Raw genomic sequence first — 25,009 nt, 5'->3', positions numbered from 1 at the left:
TTTGGAGATATTCGCGCTTAGCGCGAATATCTCCAAAAGTTGGTAATAGGAGATAGATATCTTGCATGTTGTAATGCAAGTTATTGTGGTATATGGAACTCATACCATAATCTCTCAGGAAAGCAGAAACTGATCCTTTTGGGACCGCCTAAAAAGGCCTAGGGGGTGAGGAGTACTCTACTTTGCCCCCTTTTCACGTTCCGAACTATTTTATTTTACTCTCTTCTGTAATTACACAAAATACCAGCGATAAGATGCATCGGAGACACACAGTGAGAGAAAGGAGGCCGGAGATGAAGAAGACATGTCAAATACACATTGGAGATAATATAGTGGCAGAAGGGAAGTAAATATGAGTAAACTTACCATGTAACATAAAAATGTTGCACTCTATACTATAAGTCTCATTTTATACTACAATCACTTCGCTACAACCTCATAAATTAAAAATAAAAATGAATAATGTCTCAAACAATTTTTGATTTCTAAATATAAATTTATTCTTCAGAATTTTCTAAATTTGAAAGAACTAGTAACATGTCCTCATCAGCAATGTCCTCATTAAAAGTCTCCAATGATGATTCTTGTAACTCTATGGTCTCCAAACACTCGATAAATTCGCCATCAAGAGATTGATAAAAAAAATCATTCAAGTCATCTCCTCCTTGTGACAATATTTCATTATTGGTGCTGTCAATTTCAATCAATGTAGTGGAATCATTCAAGTCATCTCCTCGTGACAATATTTCATTATTGGTGCTCTCAATTTCAATCAATGTAGTGGAATCATTCAAGTCATCTCCTCCTTGTGACAATATTTCATTATTGGTGCTGTCCATTTCAATCAATCTAATGGAATCATACAAGCCATCTCCTCCTTGTGACAATATTTCATTATTGGTGCTCTCAATTTCAATCAATGTAGTGGAATCATTCAAGTCATCTCCTTGTGACAATATTTCATTCTTGGTGCTGTCCATTTCAATCAATCTAATGGAATCATACAAGTCATGTCCTCCTTGTGACAATATTTCATTATTGGTGCTCTCAATTTCAATCAATGTGTTGGACAATTCAAAAGAAATTGCCACGGTCTCTTCATTGTGAGCCATTTTATTTTGAAATTGCTTGCTGTAAATTGCAGAAAAAAATAATCACTTTCATTTATCGTTTTTAGTAATACATAATATAAAACTAACTTTATCAAGTATTTAGTATAACAGAAGGACTGCAAATAAATAACAGAAAACATTTTTCAAATTATCTTCAAGTGTACAACATAGTTCCCCTTACAAATTAACAACTCACCTTTTTAAAAGTAGCAGAAGTGTTAGTACTGTGTAAATCAAACACCAGAAATTCACCACCAAAAATTCCTCACAAATGTACCTCAGACAGTAGTATCACAAAATGGCTGTGGTTTCCTCTCATTTGACATATATACATAACCAATTAACTTTCATCACACACAAATACAAAACCAAAGTAACATTTTAATTGGTTCTAAATTTCAACACTTTCAAATGTGTTTTCCCCATGCAATTTTCCATAGGACATTTACATACGTCTACAGCCTGAATGGCTGAACGGAATTACACCAAACTTGGCAAAATGGTACATCAAACCTAAGAGGTCAGGAAGGATCTACTATGCCCCCTTATGGTCATTTCCCCCTTCGCTTTGGCCTCCTCTTGTCTCTCAATCCTACCGAGGGACAAGATGGCGGCCGCTACGGACTGTTTGGAATGTTGACAGACGCCGGAGAACCAATCAGCTTCGCAAAGCTCCGTAACGCGAAAAGTACGCGAAGCGGAGCGCTGTTACAGATATATATCTTTTTTTGAACGTTAATTTCTCAAAATCCACTGGAGCACATATATTGAGACCTAGCAAAGGCACATCGGGCTACCAGTCCCTAATATTTTGCCAAGTTTCGTGCAAATCCATTCAGCCGTTCGATTATTATTATTTTGTTTTTTTTTTGCCCCGCGGGGCCCTTTTAAAACCTCCACATCAAAACTAGGGGGTCAGCGAGGATCTACTATGCCCCCTTATAGTTATTTCCCCCTTTGTTTTGACCTCCTCTTGTCTCTCGATCCTACCGAGAGACAAGATGGCGGCCGCTACGGACTGTTTGGAATGTTGACAGACGCCGGAGAACCAATCAGCTTCGCTTCACAAAGCTCCGTTGCGCGAAAAGTCCGCGAACCAGTGCGCTGCCCGGTCCGCTGTTACAGATATATATCTTTTTTTAAACGTTAATTTCTCAAAATCCACTGGAGCACATATATTGAGACCTACAAAAGGCACATCGGGCTACCAGTCCCTACAATTTTGCCAAGTTTCGTGCAAATCCATTCAGCCGTTCGGGCTAAAAGTGAGGCCAACCGCCCTATGGAAAACTCAATGTTAAAAACACGTTTTGGGACCCCCCTTTTTTCTCGGCCCCCCCTTGACGAACCCCCCCCCAAATTTTCCAGGGCTGCTCAGAAACAAAATGGGCCATTTTCCTGAAAATTTCAGCCAATTCCGTCCACAAACGCCAAAGTTATTAGACATAGAATTTTCAAAAAACCCATAGAGAAAAAATCCTAACTATATATACCTACTGGCGACCGCCAGTAGGTAATATATATATATATATATCCAAAGGAAATCCTGAGCCGTTGTATCCCAGGCGGCACTCAAGCAGGTAACGACCTCTTCCCCAAGAAAATGCAAAATGCTCAATAGCAGGCCATCCAACACCGTAGAGTGCAAGCAGTCATTGTTATTTATTCAGTGCAATTACGGGCAGCTGCCCTCCCTGACGCGTTTTGCTCTGACAAGCAGAGCTTGATCACATATATTCTCGTAGCAGTTCGGCATGTTGCTTTATGGGTGTCTAGAATGCAGATGGTGCACTTGGCAGCGCTTCGCCGCAAAATTCTGTTAGAGTTTGTGACTTTTTGTTTAAATAACAATATTTTCATTTTCCAGATTTGGGGTATGGCCATGGGCACCTGCTTCGCCCCCAGCTACAAACTTATTCGCTGGCTGGTGGGAGAAGCAGGTGGCCTGGTCTGATACAATGGATGAATGGGTGAATAAACAACCTCTTCATAATTTGGAGAGGGAAAGAGGAGTCTGCCAAATGATATATCAAATGCTTGAATGATAACAGTTTGAATCTTAAATTTACAAGCGAGATTAGTTCCTGCCAGGTCAATTTTCTAGACCTAAAAGTATTCATTAGTGCTAACAAAATCCACACTTACTTGTATAGAAAACCAACAGCTGGGAACTTGGTGTTTCATGAAACAAGTAGCCATCTGCCAAATCTAATAAAGAGCATCCCTTATGGGCAACTATTAGGAATAAAAAGAAATAGTTTGAGAGAGCGACTTATCAGGCAACAAAGGAGAGTATTCAGAGATTTGAAGCAAGAGGATATCGAAAGGGATTTTTGAAAGATGCACAGAAAAAAGTGGAGAAAAAAACGGCAGATCTACTTCAAGATGAGCCTAAGACAAAAGAAAGGAAGTTGACTAACAATTTTAGAATGATCACAAGCTAGTTGAATGCCGCGAGCCATGTAAGAAATATTCTGCGAAGGAATGGGCCAATATTACAATCAGACCAAGTAATGGGACAAGATCTTCCATCCCATCTGCAGCTGACATTCAGGAAATCGAGATCAATAACAGATCGGCTAGTAGAGAGCCATTTACCGGCTAACAAACAGCCTTCGAATTTAAAGTCTCTACCGGGTTTCTTTCCCTGTGGTAAATGCAAGTGAGTTCGTATTACATCAAAGGCCTTGTGGAGGGGAGGAAAATAACTAAATTCATGAATTGCAATACATCGCACACAGTTTACTGCCTAACTTCCCCCTGTGGACTTCGGTACATGGGAAGTACCATCGACCCAACGAAAATGCGCATCCTGGAACATCTGAGGGCAATAAGCAATAAAGACGTGAATTACCCGGGAGCACAACATTTTGCCAGTCACCATCAGAGCAATAGGTATTTGCTTAAGTACTTCTGTCTAGACCATGTACCACGAGACAGCAGAGGTGGTGATAGGGAGAAGAAGCTGTGACGACTAGAGTAGAGATATCTAATTGATATGCAGACAAACGTCTCAATAGTGGGGAGGAATTGGGGGTACATCTGTAGGGGAAAGAGGTGAAACCAAGAACAAAGAAAATAAATGTAAACAGTGAAAGAGCAGTTGAAGTATGAGATCTCATGTAGACACGGGTGGTTAGAATGAGAAATGCCCTTTCAGGGGACAATTATGTTTGTAGGCAATATGACTCACAAAATGTGAACATTGAGAGCAGGTAATAGGGTTAAAACTGTGATATACGCATACAATCGACCTAAGGTGGTCTAGGCATTTGTGTTGAATTATTGACGGGCTATGCTGAGATCAAGTGAGGAGTTTAAATTGTGAAAAATTATTAATTTGAATATAAGTAACACAGATCTGCTTATATACAATGTTCATGCTTGATGTGAAAATGTGGAATATAAGCCAAATGATTGTTGTTGTGCACGTTACAGGATGGCGGTTTATTATGACAAGTAACAGAGCCCCTCCTCTATGTCAATATTGTGTAATTGACATAAAAGCAATTGATTTTGTGGCGGCCGTGACATTGACGAAGGCACAACGCAGAAATGCGTTTGTTTATAGTGTGCACATAAATGCATCAGGTTAACCTCTATTGCGAGTGCTGGTCTTTTCCATAAGGAAGCTGGAGTTCATATAGCTGGAGCTCATATAGGAGCATATATATATATATATATATATATATATATATATGTATATGGTAACAAACTCACCTGCGCAAGTCACGTGGTTATAATGAAGCATGCAGGTAATGGTGCCCGAGCGAAGAAATCAGTTAGAACACAGACATCCTCTGATGAAGAAGCCTCCGGGCTTTGAAACGCGTTAGGAAAAGAACTTTGTTCATGTGGTGAAAACTTGCTGGTTTTATGAAATTAAAGCCTTTTGAAGCACTCCTCTGCGTGGGCGTCCTTGCTGCAAGGCAATTCTGTGATTAATTTTTACTCGGCAGCCTAGCCGAGAAGGATGCCCCACCATGGAAGTATGGAGCTGAAGGTCACTGAACTACGGACCTTTCAGCGCAGCTGGAGATAAATGAAAACGAACCGGTGCTTTCACCCCAGTCCACTTGGATTTCACTTTTAAAGAAAAAGACTTTGTTCTGAACTGCACCCACTTGGGTGAAAATAACTAACTTTCGCTGGAATGAAAACTACGGGTCCCAGCATGCCTGGTAACGAACTCACCTGCGCAAGTCACGTGGTTATAATGAAGCATGCAGGTAATGGTGCCCGAGCGAAGAAATCAGTTAGAACACAGACATCCTCTGATGAAGAAGCCTCCGGGCTTTGAAACGCGTTAGGAAAAGAACTTTGTTCATGTGGTGAAAACTTGCTGGTTTTATGAAATTAAAGCCTTTTGAAGCACTCCTCTGCGTGGGCGTCCTTGCTGCAAGGCAATTCTGTGATTAATTTTTACTCGGCAGCCTAGCCGAGAAGGATGCCCCACCATGGAAGTATGGAGCTGAAGGTCACTGAACTACGGACCTTTCAGCGCAGCTGGAGATAAATGAAAACGAACCGGCGCTTTCACCCCAGTCCACTTGGATTTCACTTTTAAAGAAAAAGACTTTGTTCTGAACTGCACCCACTTGGGTGAAAATAACTAACTTTCGCTGGAATGAAAACTACGGGTCCCAGCATGCCTGGTAACGAACTCACCTGCGCAAGTCACGTGGTTATAATGAAGCATGCAGGTAATGGTGCCCGAGCGAAGAAATCAGTTAGAACACAGACATCCTCTGATGAAGAAGCCTCCGGGCTTTGAAACGCGTTAGGAAAAGAACTTTGTTCATGTGGTGAAAACTTGCTGGTTTTATGAAATTAAAGCCTTTTGAAGCACTCCTCTGCGTGGGCGTCCTTGCTGCAAGGCAATTCTGTGATTAATTTTTACTCGGCAGCCTAGCCGAGAAGGATGCCCCACCATGGAAGTATGGAGCTGAAGGTCACTGAACTACGGACCTTTCAGCGCAGCTGGAGATAAATGAAAACGAACCGGCGCTTTCACCCCAGTCCACTTGGATTTCACTTTTAAAGAAAAAGACTTTGTTCTGAACTGCACCCACTTGGGTGAAAATAACTAACTTTCGCTGGAATGAAAACTACGGGTCCCAGCATGCCTGGTAATGAACTCACCTTTGCAAGTCACGTGGTTATAATGAAGCATGCAGGTAATGGTGCCCGAGCGAAGAAATCAGTTAGAACACAGACATCCTCTGATGAAGAAGCCTCCGGGCTTTGAAACGCGTTAGGAAAAGAACTTTGTTCATGTGGTGAAAACTTGCTGGTTTTATGAAATTAAAGCCTTTTGAAGCACTCCTCTGCGTGGGCGTCCTTGCTGCAAGGCAATTCTGTGATTAATTTTTACTCGTCAGCCTAGCCGAGAAGGATGCCCCACCATGGAAGTATGGAGCTGAAGGTCACTGAACTACGGACCTTTCAGCGCAGCTGGAGATAAATGAAAACGAACCGGCGCTTTCACCCCAGTCCACTTGGATTTCACTTTTAAAGAAAAAGACTTTGTTCTGAACTGCACCCACTTGGGTGAAAATAACTAACTTTCGCTGGAATGAAAACTACGGGTCCCAGCATGCCTGGTAACGAGCTCACCTTCGCAAGTCACGTGGTTATGATGAAGCATGCAGGTAATGGTGCCCGAGCGAAGAAATCAGTTAGAACACAGACATCCTCTGATGAAGAAGCCTCCGGGCTTTGAAACGCGTTAGGAAAAGAACTTTGTTCATGTGGTGAAAACTTGCTGGTTTTATGAAATTAAAGCCTTTTGAAGCACTCCTCTGCGTGGGCGTCCTTTCTGCAAGGCAATTCTGTGATTAATTTTTACTCGGCAGCCTAGCCAAGAAGGATGCCCCACCATGGAAGTATGGAGCTGAAGGTCACTGAACTACGGACCTTTCAGCGCAGCTGGAGATAAATCAAAACAAACCGGCGCTTTCACCCCAGTCCACTTGGATTTCACTTTTAAAGAAAAAGACTTTGTTCTGAACTGCACCCACTTGGGTGAAAATAACTAACTTTCGCTGGAATGAAAACTACGGGTCCCAGCATGCCTGGTAACGAACTCACCTGCGCAAGTCACGTGGTTATAATGAAGCATGCAGGTAATGGTGCCCGAGCGAAGAAATCAGTTAGAACACAGACATCCTCTGATGAAGAAGCCTCCGGGCTTTGAAACGCGTTAGGAAAAGAACTTTGTTCATGTGGTGAAAACTTGCTGGTTTTATGAAATTAAAGCCTTTTGAAGCACTCCTCTGCGTGGGCGTCCTTGCTGCAAGGCAATTCTGTGATTAATTTTTACTCGGCAGCCTAGCCGAGAAGGATGCCCCACCATGGAAGTATGGAGCTGAAGGTCACTGAACTACGGACCTTTCAGCGCAGCTGGAGATAAATGAAAACGAACGGGCGCTTTCACCCCAGTCCACTTGGATTTCACTTTTAAAGAAAAAGACTTTGTTCTGAACTGCACCCACTTGGGTGAAAATAACTAACTTTCGCTGGAATGAAAACTACGGGTCCCAGCATGCCTGGTAACGAACTCACCTTCGCAAGTCACGTGGTTATAATGAAGCATGCAGGTAATGGTGCCCGAGCGAAGAAATCAGTTAGAACACAGACATCCTCTGATGAAGAAGCCTCCGGGCTTTGAAACGCGTTAGGAAAAGAACTTTGTTCATGTGGTGAAAACTTGCTGGTTTTATGAAATTAAAGCCTTTTGAAGCACTCCTCTGCGTGGGCATCCTTGCTGCAAGGCAATTCTGTGATTAATTTTTACTCGGCAGCCTAGCCGAGAAGGATGCCCCACCATGGAAGTATGGAGCTGAAGGTCACTGAACTACGGACCTTTCAGCGCAGCTGGAGATAAATGAAAACGAACCGGCGCTTTCACCCCAGTCCACTTGGATTTCACTTTTAAAGAAAAAGACTTTGTTCTGAACTGCACCCACTTGGGTGAAAATAACTAACTTTCGCTGGAATGAAAACTACGGGTCCCAGCATGCCTGGTAACGAACTCACCTGCGCAAGTCACGTGGTTATAATGAAGCATGCAGGTAATGGTGCCCGAGCGAAGAAATCAGTTAGAACACAGACATCCTCTGATGAAGAAGCCTCCGGGCTTTGAAACGCGTTAGGAAAAGAACTTTGTTCATGTGGTGAAAACTTGCTGGTTTTATGAAATTAAAGCCTTTTGAAGCACTCCTCTGCGTGGGCGTCCTTGCTGCAAGGCAATTCTGTGATTCATTTTTACTCGGCAGCCTAGCCGAGAAGGATGCCCCACCATGGAAGTATGGAGCTGAAGGTCACTGAACTACGGACCTTTCAGCGCAGCTGGAGATAAATGAAAACGAACCGGCGCTTTCACCCCAGTCCACTTGGATTTCACTTTTAAAGAAAAAGACTTTGTTCTGAACTGCACCCACTTGGGTGAAAATAACTAACTTTCGCTGGAATGAAAACAACGGGTCCCAGCATGCCTGGTAACGAACTCACCTGCGCAAGTCACGTGGTTATAATGAAGCATGCAGGTAATGGTGCCCGAGCGAAGAAATCAGTTAGAACACAGACATCCTCTGATGAAGAAGCCTCCGGGCTTTGAAACGCGTTAGGAAAAGAACTTTGTTCATGTGGTGAAAACTTGCTGGTTTTATGAAATTAAAGCCTTTTGAAGCACTCCTCTGCGTGGGCGTCCTTGCTGCAAGGCAATTCTGTGATTCATTTTTACTCGGCAGCCTAGCCGAGAAGGATGCCCCACCATGGAAGTATGGAGCTGAAGGTCACTGAACTACGGACCTTTCAGCGCAGCTGGAGATAAATGAAAACGAACCGGCGCTTTCACCCCAGTCCACTTGGATTTCACTTTTAAAGAAAAAGACTTTGTTCTGAACTGCACCCACCTGGGTGAAAATAACTAACTTTCGCTGGAATGAAAACTACGGGTCCCAGCATGCCTGGTAACGAACTCACCTGCGCAAGTCACGTGGTTATAATGAAGCATGCAGGTAATGGTGCCCGAGCGAAGAAATCAGTTAGAACACAGACATCCTCTGATGAAGAAGCTTCCGGGCTTTGAAACGCGTTAGGAAAAGAACTTTGTTCATGTGGTGAAAACTTGCTGGTTTTATGAAATTAAAGCCTTTTGAAGCACTCCTCTGCGTGGGCGTCCTTGCTGCAAGGCAATTCTGTGATTAATTTTTACTCGGCAGCCTAGCCGAGAAGGATGCCCCACCATGGAAGGATGGAGCTGAAGGTCACTGAACTACGGACCTTTCAGCGCAGCTGGAGATAAATGAAAACGAACCGGCGCTTTCACCCCAGTCCACTTGGATTTCACTTTTAAAGAAAAAGACTTTGTTCTGAACTGCACCCACTTGGGTGAAAATAACTAACTTTCGCTGGAATGAAAACTACGGGTCCCAGCATGCCTGGTAACGAACTCACCTGCGCAAGTCACGTGGTTATAATGAAGCATGCAGGTAATGGTGCCCGAGCGAAGAAATCAGTTAGAACACAGACATCCTCTGATGAAGAAGCCTCCGGGCTTTGAAACGCGTTAGGAAAAGAACTTTGTTCATGTGGTGAAAACTTGCTGGTTTTATGAAATTAAAGCCTTTTGAAGCACTCCTCTGCGTGGGCGTTATTGCTGCAAGGCAATTCTGTGATTAATGTATATGTATATATATATGCACCAGTCTTTCTCCCAAACCTTGGAAAAAAGTGTGACCATGCTCCGGGGGACTGGAAAAGCCGCTTTATTTGAGTGAAGTTGCAAAAGCATAAAAAGGAAACTGCTGAAACGCTTGGCAGACGCGTTTCGTCCTTAGAATGGACTCTTCAGTGCCTGTTTCAGTTTCTTCTCCTTAAGGGGGCTCTTTTGCTGTTAGTTTATATCTTGCTGTGACCACTCCCAGTCACGTGGTTAAGCCACTCCTCTGCCTCACAGGTGTGTGATTCTCCTTGCGCAGTGCCTGCACCTCCAATGCATGCTGGATACTGAAGTTTGCTGCAGGGACCCATATAGTGAAGGGACCCACTAGACACCCGGTGATGCCTCCAACATGCCGTCGGTCAGCACTCCGCAGTCCGCAGCGGTCGAAGAGCAGGTAACAAAGAACTTTTCTGTCCCCCTTATCAGGCAGATAGTTCTGCCTCCTCTCTCCCCATGCACTGAGAACAGCACCTGGGGGGGCGACGCGATTTGCTGTTTTGCAACAAAAATACCAAGGTTTTTACAGGAAAGGTCGCGTAGCACCAGAACGAGAGGGCGGTCACAAAAGCCAGCTCCTGCTAGCCAGCTTACACATACGCACCAGTCTTTCTCCCAAACCTTGGAAAAAAGTGTGACCATGCTCCGGGGGACTGGAAAAGCCGCTTTATTTGAGTGAAGTTGCACAAGCATAAAAAGGAAACTGCTGAAACGCTTGGCAGACGCGTTTCGTCCTTAGAATGGACTCTTCAGTGCCTGTTTCAGTTTGTTCTCCTTAAGGGGGCTCTTTTGCTGTTAGTTTATATATATATATATGTGAACAAGGGCTCCTGTGGCCCGAAACGCAGCGTGCGTGGGTTATTGCAAGCAATAAAACATCTTGCAGGAAGTCCTGCGGGGTCCGAGTCTCCTTCTTTGCCGCCGCTATGTATATATATATATATATATATATATATATATATATATATATATATATATATATATATATATATATATATATATATATATATATATGCAACAATTTTCCCCGCGGAGGAAGGTGGAGCCGCACACGATAACCTGATGTTTGCCAATGGTCTTTTATTTTTCAATTACATTTTCAGAACGACATGGCACAAGACGCGTTTCGTTCTCCTTTGAACTTCTTCAGTTGTGGAACACCGTTCTTCTGGTAAAGCCGATTTGTTTCCACAGGTACACAGTAATTTAAATTGTTTCTCAAGCCTCCAGTGGTCAATTTTTGGCAGGTCACTTCCTGTTACTAAGCATGATGGTACCTGTAGTGCAAACGGTTCCCAGATTCCTTTAACAAAAGTTTTTATACCCTCCAGTGGGTGCGGTGTTGTTCCAATGTCGTGATTATTTATCCTTTACTTTTTTGGAATATTATCCGGCAACAGGTTTCCCCAATTCAGCCCCTCTTTTGGTTGGCACGTTGGGTCCAAAACCGGGTCCAGTACCCGGGAGCACCATATCCTCCTGGGCCGTATTCACGGAGCAACAGTGGGGTTCAATTCAGAGGGTATTTGGCACTCAGGATGGCAGCGCAGTCTCCTTCGGCGGAACCAAGCCGATTTTGTATTGCAACAATTTTCCCCGCGGAGGAAGGTGGAGCCGCACACGATAACCTGATGTTTGCCAATGGTCTTTTATTTTTCAATTACATTTTCAGAACGACATGGCACAAGACGCGTTTCGTTCTCCTTTGAACTTCTTCAGTTGTGGAACACCGTTCTTCTGGTAAAGCCGATTTGTTTCCACAGGTACACAGTAATTTAAATTGTTTCTCAAGCCTCCAGTGGTCAATTTTTGGCAGGTCACTTCCTGTTACTAAGCATGATGGTACCTGTAGTGCAAACGGTTCCCAGATTCCTTTAACAAAAGTTTTTATACCCTCCAGTGGGTGCGGTGTTGTTCCAATGTCGTGATTATTTATCCTTTACTTTTTGGAATATTATCCGGCAACAGGTTTCCCCAATTCAGCCCCTCTTTTGGTTGGCACGTTGGGTCCAAAACCGGGTCCAGTACCCGGGAGCACCATATCCTCCTGGGCCGTATTCACGGAGCAACAGTGGGGTTCAATTCAGAGGGTATTTGGCACTCAGGATGGCAGCGCAGTCTCCTTCGGCGGAACCAAGCCGATTTTGTATTGCAACAATTTTCCCCGCGGAGGAAGGTGGAGCCGCACACGATAACCTGATGTTTGCCAATGGTCTTTTATTTTTCAATTACATTTTCAGAACGACATGGCACAAGACGCGTTTCGTTCTCCTTTGAACTTCTTCAGTTGTGGAACACCGTTCTTCTGGTAAAGCCGATTTGTTTCCACAGGTACACAGTAATTTAAATTGTTTCTCAAGCCTCCAGTGGTCAATTTTTGGCAGGTCACTTCCTGTTACTAAGCATGATGGTACCTGTAGTGCAAACGGTTCCCAGATTCCTTTAACAAAAGTTTTTATACCCTCCAGTGGGTGCGGTGTTGTTCCAATGTCGTGATTATTTATCCTTTACTTTTTTGGAATATTATCCGGCAACAGGTTTCCCCAATTCAGCCCCTCTTTTGGTTGGCACGTTGGGTCCAAAACCGGGTCCAGTACCCGGGAGCACCACATCCTCCTGGGCCGTATTCACGGAGCAACAGTGGGGTTCAATTCGGAGGGTATTTGGCGCTCAGGATGGCAGCGCAGTCTCCTTCGGCGGAACCAAGCCGATTTTGTATTGCAACAATTTTCCCCGCGGAGGAAGGTGGAGCCGCACACGATAACCTGATGTTTGCCAATGGTCTTTTATTTTTCAATTACATTTTCAGAACGACATGGCACAAGACGCGTTTCGTTCTCCTTTGAACTTCTTCAGTTGTGGAACACCGTTCTTCTGGTAAAGCCGATTTGTTTCCACAGGTACACAGTAATTTAAATTGTTTCTCAAGCCTCCAGTGGTCAATTTTTGGCAGGTCACTTCCTGTTACTAAGCATGATGGTACCTGTAGAGCAAACGGTTCCCAGATTCCTTTAACAAAAGTTTTTATACCCTCCAGTGGGTGCGGTGTTGTTCCAATGTCGTGATTATTTATCCTTTACTTTTTTGGAATATTATCCGGCAACAGGTTTCCCCAATTCAGCCCCTCTTTTGGTTGGCACGTTGGGTCCAAAACCGGGTCCAGTACCCGGGAGCACCATATCCTCCTGGGCCGTATTCACGGAGCAACAGTGGGGTTCAATTCGGAGGGTATTTGGCACTCAGGATGGCAGCGCAGTCTCCTTCGGCGGAACCAAGCCGATTTTGTATTGCAACAATTTTCCCCGCGGAGGAAGGTGGAGCCGCACACGATAACCTGATGTTTGCCAATGGTCTTTTATTTTTCAATTACATTTTCAGAACGACATGGCACAAGACGCGTTTCGTTCTCCTTTGAACTTCTTCAGTTGTGGAACACCGTTCTTCTGGTAAAGCCGATTTGTTTCCACAGGTACACAGTAATTTAAATTGTTTCTCAAGCCTCCAGTGGTCAATTTTTGGCAGGTCACTTCCTGTTACTAAGCATGATGGTACCTGTAGAGCAAACGGTTCCCAGATTCCTTTAACAAAAGTTTTTATACCCTCCAGTGGGTGCGGTGTTGTTCCAATGTCGTGATTATTTATCCTTTACTTTTTTGGAATATTATCCGGCAACAGGTTTCCCCAATTCAGCCCCTCTTTTGGTTGGCACGTTGGGTCCAAAACCGGGTCCAGTACCCGGGAGCACCATATCCTCCTGGGCCGTATTCACGGAGCAACAGTGGGGTTCAATTCGGAGGGTATTTGGCACTCAGGATGGCAGCGCAGTCTCCTTCGGCGGAACCAAGCCGATTTTGTATTGCAACAATTTTCCCCGCGGAGGAAGGTGGAGCCGCACACGATAACCTGATGTTTGCCAATGGTCTTTTATTTTTCAATTACATTTTCAGAACGACATGGCACAAGACGCGTTTCGTTCTCCTTTAAACTTCTTCAGTTGTGGAACACCGTTCTTCTGGTAAAGCCGATTTGTTTCCACAGGTACACAGTAATTTAAATTGTTTCTCAAGCCTCCAGTGGTCAATTTTTGGCAGGTCACTTCCTGTTACTAAGCATGATGGTACCTGTAGTGCAAACGGTTCCCAGATTCCTTTAACAAAAGTTTTTATACCCTCCAGTGGGTGCGGTGTTGTTCCAATGTCGTGATTATTTATCCTTTACTTTTTTGGAATATTATCCGGCAACAGGTTTCCCCAATTCAGCCCCTCTTTTGGTTGGCACGTTGGGTCCAAAACCGGGTCCAGTACCCGGGAGCACCATATCCTCCTGGGCCGTATTCACGGAGCAACAGTGGGGTTCAATTCGGAGGGTATTTGGCGCTCAGGATGGCAGTGCAGTCTCCTTCGGCGGAACCAAGCCGATTTTGTATTGCAACAATTTTCCCCGCGGAGGAAGGTGGAGCCGCACACGATAACCTGATGTTTGCCAATGGTCTTTTATTTTTCAATTACATTTTCAGAACGACATGGCACAAGACGCGTTTCGTTCTCCTTTGAACTTCTTCAGTTGTGGAACACCGTTCTTCTGGTAAAGCCGATTTGTTTCCACAGGTACACAGTAATTTAAATTGTTTCTCAAGCCTCCAGTGGTCAATTTTTGGCAGGTCACTTCCTGTTACTAAGCATGATGGTACCTGTAGTGCAAACGGTTCCCAGATTCCTTTAACAAAAGTTTTTATACCCTCCAGTGGGTGCGGTGTTGTTCCAATGTCGTGATTATTTATCCTTTACTTTTTTGGAATATTATCCGGCAACAGGTTTCCCCAATTCAGCCCCTCTTTTGGTTGGCACGTTGGGTCCAAAACCGGGTCCAGTACCCGGGAGCACCATATCCTCCTGGGCCGTATTCACGGAGCAACAGTGGGGTTCAATTCGGAGGGTATTTGGCGCTCAGGATGGCAGCGCAGTATATATATATATTATTGTTTTATCTTTTTGGGGGGAACCCCAATTCCCCATACTTACCTTAAATGCGCGGTAAAGGCATGTCTGGAACAGGCCTATACGTGGTAAAAACTTTCCCTCGCTGTCATAATCAGCTCTTTCATTGATGAAGAATGAACCAAACATGCATGTTCGTACTTAGACACGGTATCAGCGTATTGGAGGAGGTTTGGGCGTTGTACAAGTAACATTTACTAGATTAGTACAATGGCAACAGACTGATATTGCTTGAGGGATAATCAATCAATAACGATCTTGGGGAAGCACTGAGAGAATCAAACAAGTGAAACATCAGATAGCTCAAATGGAGCTTTTTCCATTAGATCCAAGAAAAGAGGTCCGGAGGAATCTCTGCAATGCAGCAATATTATCATTCCAGGAAATCCACCTTCTGAACCCGAATTTCTACCCTCATAAATATGGCAGCACCCAATGCCCTGTAAAGGGTACATTTTATATTTAGAGATTTCCTTTCTAAGTTTCAAAGACAGCAAATCAACACCCTGGGGAGACTGAGCTGCTACAGGTACAACAGCCTGGAAAATACTTTTTCGATTGAAGCTTTTCGTTAAGAATTTTGTCAACTGGTTTATATTACCAAGGTAAATAATGTATTATGCGAGTTTGTTTTTTAACCTGAAGCAATACAAACAACAATATTGCTTTTGATGAAATAGTCAAACAGATAAAACAATAGTAAAAATATTTTTTCTATATAGCTGTATAAATGTTTTTTAAAATGTTGGTTGCTTCTACGAGGTCTTGTCACTGCATGAGGTCCCCAGGCTATTACTAGAGGTAACCATTTTAGAAGTTCTTTTTTTGTAACAGTTTGGAAAAAACTAAAATATTGTTTACCAAACTTCAAACAATAGAACAGGTATGAACAGTAGACTACTAGTTCACTAGAAAACTTTTGCTCAATTTATATAAAAAACAATGTGTATTACTTGTACAGAAAATGGAAGGTCTGAACCAGGCTTGAAATATGTGAATGGAATGTTCATGTCAAGGGAATAAAGTCTGCATGCCTTGGATTGTTAGGGAAAAGTGTGACAAGAAGAAGGTCTGACCGTGCTGAATTTCAACCATTTCAATTAGGCAGACTTGCGTTTTGTTGCCAATGTCACATCACATTCTGCACGACATTGGATCTGAGGAAGGTTTGGGAGCCATTAAATTCAATTTAAGACAGAGTAGCAACAGTATCGAAACTTGAAACATTTTTTAATGTACTTTATACTTCTACGCCACAACTCTATATTCTGCTAAACTTGCCTGTTTGGTGAGGTAGATCAACATGTAAGAAATGCTCACAACTCGATTTTTCTTCTCAACATTGCATGACATCTCATCTGGATACTCAACAGAAGCCACTATAACTCAAGGTTCACTGTTATGACTGGAAACTCACCGCCTGCCATGAAATCTTCTTAGATCCTGATACCTCCACTAATCCTCCCTAAAATGAACAAAAGGGAAGAAGATTCCTATTTTAAATTGCATGTTCTATGAACAGAGGCCCCACCTTTAACTTATGTTATACCACTGGATCACTTTATGCTACCAGTGACAGGGACTTCTGAATATATGCGGCAAGAAGGTGAAGTCCAAATGTTGAAGTCATTAACCCAAGGCAGGTCGCAGATAACAGCAGATTGGAGGTGCCATACATTCCAGTGGGACCTGCGATGAGAGGGGGTTGAGTGAAAAGATAGGAAAATATTTGCCATTAGAGGCACTGCTTTCGGCTGATTCCTGTCTGGGGTTAAAGGCATAGTGTCACTTTGAGAGTTTCCTCTGCCTTTGCAACCAGATTATGTTATGCTGAATTGCGTGGATGTGAGTGTCCGCACACTGTTACCACTTAGCACCGGCTTGCCTGCTTGGCTGTCTTCATCAAATCTTTGATTTATCATCAAGAAATGGGATTAACCGTTCAATCCACCTTATCCTTCTTGGGAATTTTTTAATTAGAGCTTCTTACAGATTCATGGTGTGCAACATGAAGAAGAAGCACTGCTTATTAGGTTTAGACCAGAGTCTTATCTCATTGAGGCCTATATGTTGATTGCTATAATATACAAAGTTGTTTGTTATGTAAAGTTCAATATATCATTAACATCAATGTTTGCTCACAGACACAACCTTCTAATGTATGGGTATTTTCTCTGGCAAACAATGTATAGTCCACAGTTGATCATGATGTTGGAATCACAAGAATAGCTTAGACTTTTAATAAAGGAATACCAAGAATCCTCACATCTAACCCCTTGGTGTGATGCAAAAGAAGATACGTTGTTCCCAGACATGCAGGAACTGATGTGGCAGAAGAGCTCTGTGTTCACATAATGCAGCTTCTTACTTGCTGTATACTGTTGGCCATTCTAGAACCTGTCTTATCTATGGCAAAACATCTTCATTTGAAATGCCGACTCCCATTTGTAAGGGAGCAAACACATATGCAGAAAAAACATAGCTATTCTAACATACTCATTCATTGATCAAAGTAGGTGTCATTTGAAGTCTTGTAGAGATGCGCTAGCCTCAAATGGGAGGCGATCCCAACAGTTACCTAATGGTTCAACTATTTCTTGATCTATCGAAATGAAATCAAGGTCTCTTGTTTTATACTACTACGTTATCACATTTGTTTTAATCACTCAGGAAAAATAACTGATTGTCATTCCTGTACTCTTAATTCTTACTCTCCCTCCTTCACAATTGAATGCAAATTGCCTGGGAGGCAGACAGAATTAAAAAAGCATCTAAAAAAATAACACAACAATTATAAAACAATTTGTGCCTCACCTGATGTGATTTCTACTGAAAAGTGCACTGGGACCCTGCTGACCAGGTCCCCATTGCCAGAGCCCTTTCCCAAAACAGTACTGATGTTCCACAGTTTGCACACCATCAGCCCCCTGTAAGTCCCTGGTGACTGGTAGCCCTAGTAACTAGGGCATTGGGACTGAAGATGGTCCACTAGGGCTGCAGCTTGAATTGTGCCACCCTAGGGAGCCCTCACCCAGATCATGTAAAATGTAATTGCAGGCTGCTTGTCTGGGTGCAGACAAAACCGAAGAGTCGACATGGCACAAGCTCTGTGTGCCATGCCTATAGACACTAAATGAGATATAGGTAAGCCACTCATACACCAGGCCTTACAGCCCGAAGGCATGGTGCACTATACCCCATGTGTGGACATATCTGCCAGAGCAGATATGACCCTGCAATGTCCAAGTCCATTTTTTGTAAGTGAACAGAGAAGCCATTACGAGTACATGGGCTAGACACTCGTCATTAGGAGTTCTCCAGGCCCATGATGGCTTCACTGTTCCCCAAATTAGTGATAACAACATCTCATTCTAATAAGCCCATGCCGATGCCAGTGTCGCATTTGTTAATAAATGCACGCAGAGGGCACCTTAAAGGTGCGCCCTGAAAACCTCACAACTACTAGTGTGGTTACCACTTAGTCTCAGCCAGCCTGCCACCACTAGACGTGTTTCTGGCCTCCTGGGGTGATAGCCTTCGCTCTCACAGGCCAGGAACAAATCCTGCCCTGGGTGTAGATGTCCACACCTCGTCCACGCAGGAACTGCCTTCCAGGATGGGAAGCTTCAAAGGCCATGTCGCCTTTGAAATGTGACCCATGCCTCTCCAGCTAGTGGAAAATGCCAACTACCCAGCCCTGTCCCCACTTTTGGTGGGAGAACAGACGGGAAAGTTAGATTAAGAGGGGTACCCACACCTAGCCAGCAACACTCCTAAGGTGGGGCAGCTGATTTGAACCCCACTTTTTACACTCCGCCATCTTGTGTTTGAGAAAATTAGCCTGTTAGGGTCAGGGTTATGCCCACTTCTCACAGACGAGGCCATATAGAGGGTGGTGTCACCCAAAAGGAAGGTAGCCCATTGGCTACTACCTGGTACTCCCCTTAACACCCCTAAATTGTGTGTGTTTTTAGGTAGTACACCTAGACCCATAATGTCATATTCAATGGACCTAAAGACAAAGAGTACAGAGAACAGCTACTGAACCCAAGAACTGAGTGCCTGCCAGAGAGTTTTGGCGTAAACTCCTGCCTGCCACTTCAAGACTCGACACTCGAGGCAAACTGTCTTGTCCTGCTGCTGTGGGGCCTCTAAGAACCCCAGAGGTCTACCAGCCTTTGCAAACTACTGCCCAAGAACTCCCTCGGAGTAGAAGAGCATCTCCCCTGTAGACCGCAGGCACTGAGACCAAAGAGTCCGGTCCACCAACTTGCAGTTCCCTGGCCCGACCGGTGCAGCAACTCACCAGGAAGAGGTACTCATGCTCTGGAAGGTCAGATCTGTCTCTCCCCCCACCAAGTGTGGAAGCAGCATGACTGACCAGAGTCATGCAGTAGCAATACTCAGGACTCCAACTGTACCCAAGCCCAGCAGCTGCCAAGAGACATCAAGACCCCGAGACCCACTTAGTGAGTGGCCCAGCAGTCCTGAATTTGCCCCTGCCATCTGTTGGCCCTTGCCATGTGTTGGCCCCTAACCGTGAGGAGCACCTTTACGAACCGGGGTCATCCAACCTACCAGCTCTGCACCCAGCCCAACTGGGTAACGACGTACTGGCTGTGCTCTCTTGTCTCTCAGGGTCTTGCGACCTAAGCCCCCATTTGGGAGGTCTCAGACTTGCTCGCAAGTCCCCTTGTGCAGCCTGTTTTTTTAGGGTCCCCCTTCCCCGTTGAGAGCCAGCTACCAAGTCCAGCGACTCCCTGCTCCTGGCGGAATTCAGGACGCACCTGACAAACTGTTGGTAGAACATTGGACCATGGCTTTCTGCTACTCTAAACCCGGAAGATGAACCCCTACAACTGTCTATGCTGTGTGCTTTGCCTTCCTACTTTTTCGTCCCATAGGATTGCCTGGTGCATAATAGTGCACGGCTTTGAACTATTTGCTTATCTTTGAAAATCCATAAGAAATACAGTACTTACCTTTAAACGCAGTTCTTGGTTTGAAAATATATCTAAAAAGATTTTTTTTTATTGGTCTTGGATTTATTCTTTGAGTGTGTGTCTCATTTATTGCCTCTGTGAGTATAACACATGCTTAGCACTACCCTCTGATAAGCCCAACTGCTTGCACACACTACCAGAAATAGAGCGTAAGTATTATCTACTTTTGCCTCTGCAAGCCAATCGGGGACCTACTGGACTCTCTGCGTAGTGTACTTCATTTTAGTACACTATATGGCAGCTTCCTACAGGAACTAACATTGATTGGCGTAGAGTCCTAATGTAAAGTTAAAGATGAAATATAACTTAACGACGCCTTCAAAGAGCTTGCTACCTCTATGACCCAATGAAGAACTTTTACTCTAGCCATATGCTTTTACATTGCTTCTGAGTTGATTTGCTGCACCTCTAAACATGATGACCACATTCTCTTCCAATAAATCCAAACATGCATAAACCAGCACTAGGCTCTCAAATTTAGCAATGGAAGTGAGAGACGATGAATCAGAAAGAACCAAAAAGCAGTTCCTCAAAAGGAGAAGGATTTCTGTGAGCCATATTTGGCAAGGTCTAAAGAGGCCTATCAGAATAAACCTGGTCCTCTTTAGAAACATTTGATGGAGTTTGGAGCCAAGCATACAGATATCCACTCTCACCCACCACAAAGTCCAGAAAGGAAGCATCTTCTGAGGACTTTTTGTACAAATCCAGGGCAAAATGCAAGCTCTGGACATTCAGTGATGATGCCCGTGGTGAAACGATCAACCAGTGGAAAGCGGAAGTTGCTATTTACTTGCCCGCTCATTTGAAGTATATTGCTGCCAGACAAGGAAATCTGCATCCATGTGTGTCTTCCACTGCAGATACAATCCAACAGGCAGAAGCTGGTTGTTCTAAAACCAGTACGAGATCTGACATGAGACTGAGTTGCCACCTGTTTATTCGGGTAATATTTTGCAGTGGCATTGTTTTGTGAGGACATGAATGTTGGGACAGAAAAGTCTTCTGCATGGAAATGGAAGTGCACCCCTTTCCTGAGTGCCCAGCTGATGTCTAGATCTCTCATGCTGTTTTTTGTTGTCATAGGAAAACACAGATCATGTGTGTGCGGCATGACACCGGACTGTCCCTGGTTTGCGGTCTTGTGGGACCGTGAGGGGCACCCACAGTGCTACCCTCACAGTGGTGGAAGGCTACTGCCTTCACCAGGAGTTAATCAACACTAGATTGGTGGTGGCAATATACCATGTAGTGATATGTAGGAGTGAACAGGACCTTTTTAATCTGTGTCACGGATGTTAGGGTTACAGGCTCACTCATTTTAAAATTCTGCTGATGTGACCTTAACTCACCCTTGGCCTACATCGGTTTGTTGTGAAGTGCTGAGCTGCACAGGAGTGGTGTATCTGTACTGGGTGTATGTGTGCTTAGGAAGGGTAAAATACAGGGATAATGCAGTACTGAGCAGTGTGTTCATGGTGAGTGCATGTGTTAGGTGTATGTGTGCCATTAAAGTGGTACAATACATGCAGGGTGTATTGCTGTGTAGTGCATGCATGTTACATGTATCAGCTGGATGTATGTAATTGTAGTGTATTGTAATTGCATATAGCGCTTACTACACCTGACAAGGCGTTGAAGCGCTTTTTCAGCGAATAGCACGCTACTCCAAAACCCATAAAGGATTATGTGTGCCTATGAGTGGTACAGTACATAAAGGATACAGTGCTGCGCAATGAGTGTAGGTTGTATACATGTATTGGGTGTATGAGTGTCTGTGGATGGCACAATACATAGAGGGCCCTAGGTTCCATTTTAGGAGGCCCAGGAATGCATGTTGACACGTGATGAGGAGGTAAATAAATCCCTCCATACATATTTGTACATTGCTGCACCCCTGAAAACTGTGTGGGACACCCACTGGAGAGGGGAGTGTTAGGCGTCCTCTGTACACCTCAAAGGTTGCTTTTTGATTCATTGAAAGGTCCCAAGGAAGGGGTCGCTGTACATCTCAAGAAGATGGGGCTGATATGAGATTCATAAAGAGTAGGTTGATAACAGAGTGTCTCTTCCCGCCCTCAGCTGCCCTATATAATCACGCTCCCCTTCGCGTTCGCGGGACGCGCGCGGGCGGGCGCCGGGCTAAGCCCGGGCAAAGGGCGGGCCGTTTGAGGCCGTTCGAGCACGGGCGAGACCAGACCAGGCCACCCCTCTTGGCTCTTTTCCTGCACTTCTAAACAAGATTTCTGGTTGCAGTGAAAGGACCATGTCATCCAGAGAAACTAGGAGTAAAAGTGCCCTTGCCGGAGGAGCTCCTACTGGCACCTTGGACAACAACTTTATAAAAGCAGGCGCCCTCCTGATTGACGAAATCACAGTTCTGGAACAACGCATTTCCCAGGAAATTGAGTGGGTAAGAAGATCTTCTATGGGAACCATAGCTCATGCAAGGATTCCTGTTAAAGAACTTGATCAAGTTCCACTTGGATCAGGGGTCACTGGGAATAGCGGGGTAGCGGCTATGTCAGACGTAGACATTTCGATTTCTTTTAACGACCTACCACACCCATCTACTCCACCCCAGAGCCTCACACAATCTAGCTCCCCCCCCTCATTGTTAACATTGCAAGTCCCAAAACTAGAGACACTCGCTCAAAACAGGGAGTCAGGGAAGGAGCAATTCCGAAAAGGAAAAGAGCGACCCAAAATCCAGGTGCCCGCAAGGCGAAAGCTCCCAAGCTTAATCCCTTATTGGAGGCAGACTCAGTAGAAATTAGTAAATCTGCACCCACACTATCTGAGAATGCCCTACTGACATCTATAGTAGATTCACCCTTGCAGGCAATGGAGCACGCAAACCTTAATTCTAGCCAGACCGAAGGAGGCGACATCTCCATTACTAAGATTGCCGCTCTCCTGAAGTCTCTCTTTAGCCCTTTAGAAGCCCGCCTAACAAAGATCGAGGCCAGGCTATCGACCATAGAAAAATCAACGGTCCAACTAGCAGATGCCCTCAAAGCTGAGAACAAGGCTGTTAGGGGCGGAGCAGAGCCTAAGAACACAAAGGGTACACTAGTTCCACCAGTGAAGGACACTAGACAGCCGTCAAAAACGATCCAGCGTGAGCAGCCCATTGCCCACCCTATAATTCCTCACCCAACTGAGGGAGTGCCCAAACCGACCCACCCAGGTTCTAACACCCTAGCCATTCCAAGAGCCCCAGTCATGACACAAAGACTTAGGCCCCTGAGTCTTCCCCCAGAGGCCGGACCTTATGTAGTCATATTGGCTGGTATACCTGAGTTAAAACCGGAAACCATCGAATCGGCCACCTCTCTAAAGAACAAGGTGGCCAATTAGCTTTCTCTAAATCGACCCCTCCCCCAGGGAATAGTGAGTGAGGTTCTCATGGCAAGAAGAGTCCCCTGGGTTGGCAATTCACGGAAATCAATCAATGGGGACTGTGCCGTGATCAACTTTAGGGATCCCAGGACTGTATCCTACATTTGTGGCTGGCCACATTCTGACCAGGGGACTTCCATTCAACCCTTATCTCTTTCCTTCTTTTATCCACCCAGGATGAATCTGTTCGATGAGGAGGGATGGGAGACAGTGCCTAGGCGAGGTGGTCGGGAGGTTGGGAGAGAGGAGATTCCTACAGTCACATAGACAGACAGTCGGCCCAGTTCGACACATATAACAGGTTTAGCTGCCTGGATATGATTGATTGACACACCCCGAAGTGGCAGGGGGAGGGACATGAGCGAACCAGGGGTGATCAGGATAGTAACTTTAATTTCAGTTTACTAAATGACCCCACTGATCGAACCACAGGAATTCCGACACGTGCTGATCAGCACAAAGACCAGGAAGGACAACACCCTCTAATGGGGTCCTCGCTCATCCACCGGGAACTGCCAGGCACTAGAGGGGACCAGGCCGAAACCATAATACCCCCGCTTAGTCCTCAAGACAAGAGGATTCTCGTTTGTCCCGCACTCAATCCAAGATCGCATCCTTTAAAGCTGCTTTCTTGGAACGTGGCCGATATTGGAAACAAGCTTGATTGCCCGGATTGGAGTTCATTTGTGGGAAGCGAAGATATTTGCCTGTTTCAATAAACCTGGGCTCGAGAGGAACACCTCCGCCCAGGTTCTGCGGTATTTTCCATACTCGCGAGATGGGGGGGCAAGGGGAGGCCATCTGGGTCCCTTGCAATTTGGGTGGCTACACAACTAGGTTGCAAAGCAGCATCCTACCCCACAGCTTCGGATGATATCCAATGTGTCATTCTGGAGTGGACAAATTCCAGTAAATTGGCACTGGTAAATGTCTACTCCAGGCCGGTGAATGTAACCAGGGAATCGAGTACCATCGAGGATTTTTCCGCCCTCTTGGGCGATCTCCCACATGGAACTCCATTCCTGGTAGGAGGTGATTTAAACTCCCATTTCGAGCCTTTTCCAGGACTAGCAGATGGAATATCACTAGATGAGGATGCGTTATGGCGAGTTCCCTCCACGGCGGCACCCCCCCAGAGCTTAGACACCCCTTGCAGTACAGATTACCACTCTAACCCTTAATCATGGCATTAGGGCCTGCAATGGACGTACGAAGTCCGACATCCCCCCAAAATGTACATTTAATAAAGTGGGAAGGGATTCAAGACTGGATTACATCTTTATTCAACTGTCTTCCTGGTCGTATATCGAGGACTTCAGGGTAATACCCAGGGAGGATAGCGACCATAACGCGCTAGAACTAGAATATTCCCTCCCTGGCACAGACATAGCAAATGGGCCTGTTTCAGATGTGCCCGACATGGGGTTATCCTTGGCAAACAACAGACGGAGAGTGAGGTGGGAAAAGCTAGCAGCGAATCCAGAGAAGGTCGTGGGGCTGTATTCCCGTGTCATTCCGATATTTGAAAGGGTGTGTGCATTAATGGAACACCCTAACATTGGCGATGCGCACACAAAACTCTGGCTGGCACACGATGACCTTATTAAATCCTTGGCAGATGTTCTTTTCTCTATGGGAAGGACAGGGGGAGGAAGGCCACAATGACCCACCTGGTATAACGCTGCATGTCGCAAAGCTAAAACTGACCCATTGACTAGCATTAAGGAGGGTAAAAGTAGAATACTCATACAGGAAAGGAGAAAAGACTAT

The 25,009-nt window shown here is 44.8% G+C and overlaps 1 protein-coding gene across 4 annotated transcripts in view; it reads right to left on the bottom strand.

Annotated features, from left to right (window-relative positions):
- CFAP70 (cilia and flagella associated protein 70) overlaps positions 1-25,009 on the bottom strand; it is a 1,288,671-nt gene that overhangs the window by 1,205,280 nt on the left and 58,382 nt on the right. For 2 of the 4 annotated variants that reach the window (XM_078662924.1, XM_078662922.1), the window contains exon 3: positions 16,252-16,299. The exons of the other annotated variants lie outside the window; for them this stretch is intronic. In XM_078662924.1, coding sequence (XP_078519050.1) covers positions 16,252-16,299 — 48 coding nt within the window. The remainder of the gene's footprint in view (positions 1-16,251; positions 16,300-25,009) is intronic. 4 annotated transcript variants of the gene reach the window in all.

The sequence above is a fragment of the Lissotriton helveticus genome, chromosome 10 (genome assembly GCF_964261635.1).
Source record: "Lissotriton helveticus chromosome 10, aLisHel1.1, whole genome shotgun sequence".
Lineage (NCBI taxonomy): Eukaryota > Metazoa > Chordata > Amphibia > Caudata > Salamandridae > Lissotriton > Lissotriton helveticus.
The sequence above is the reverse complement of the archived record's forward strand: the minus strand, read 5'-3'. Positions and strand labels throughout refer to the sequence as shown.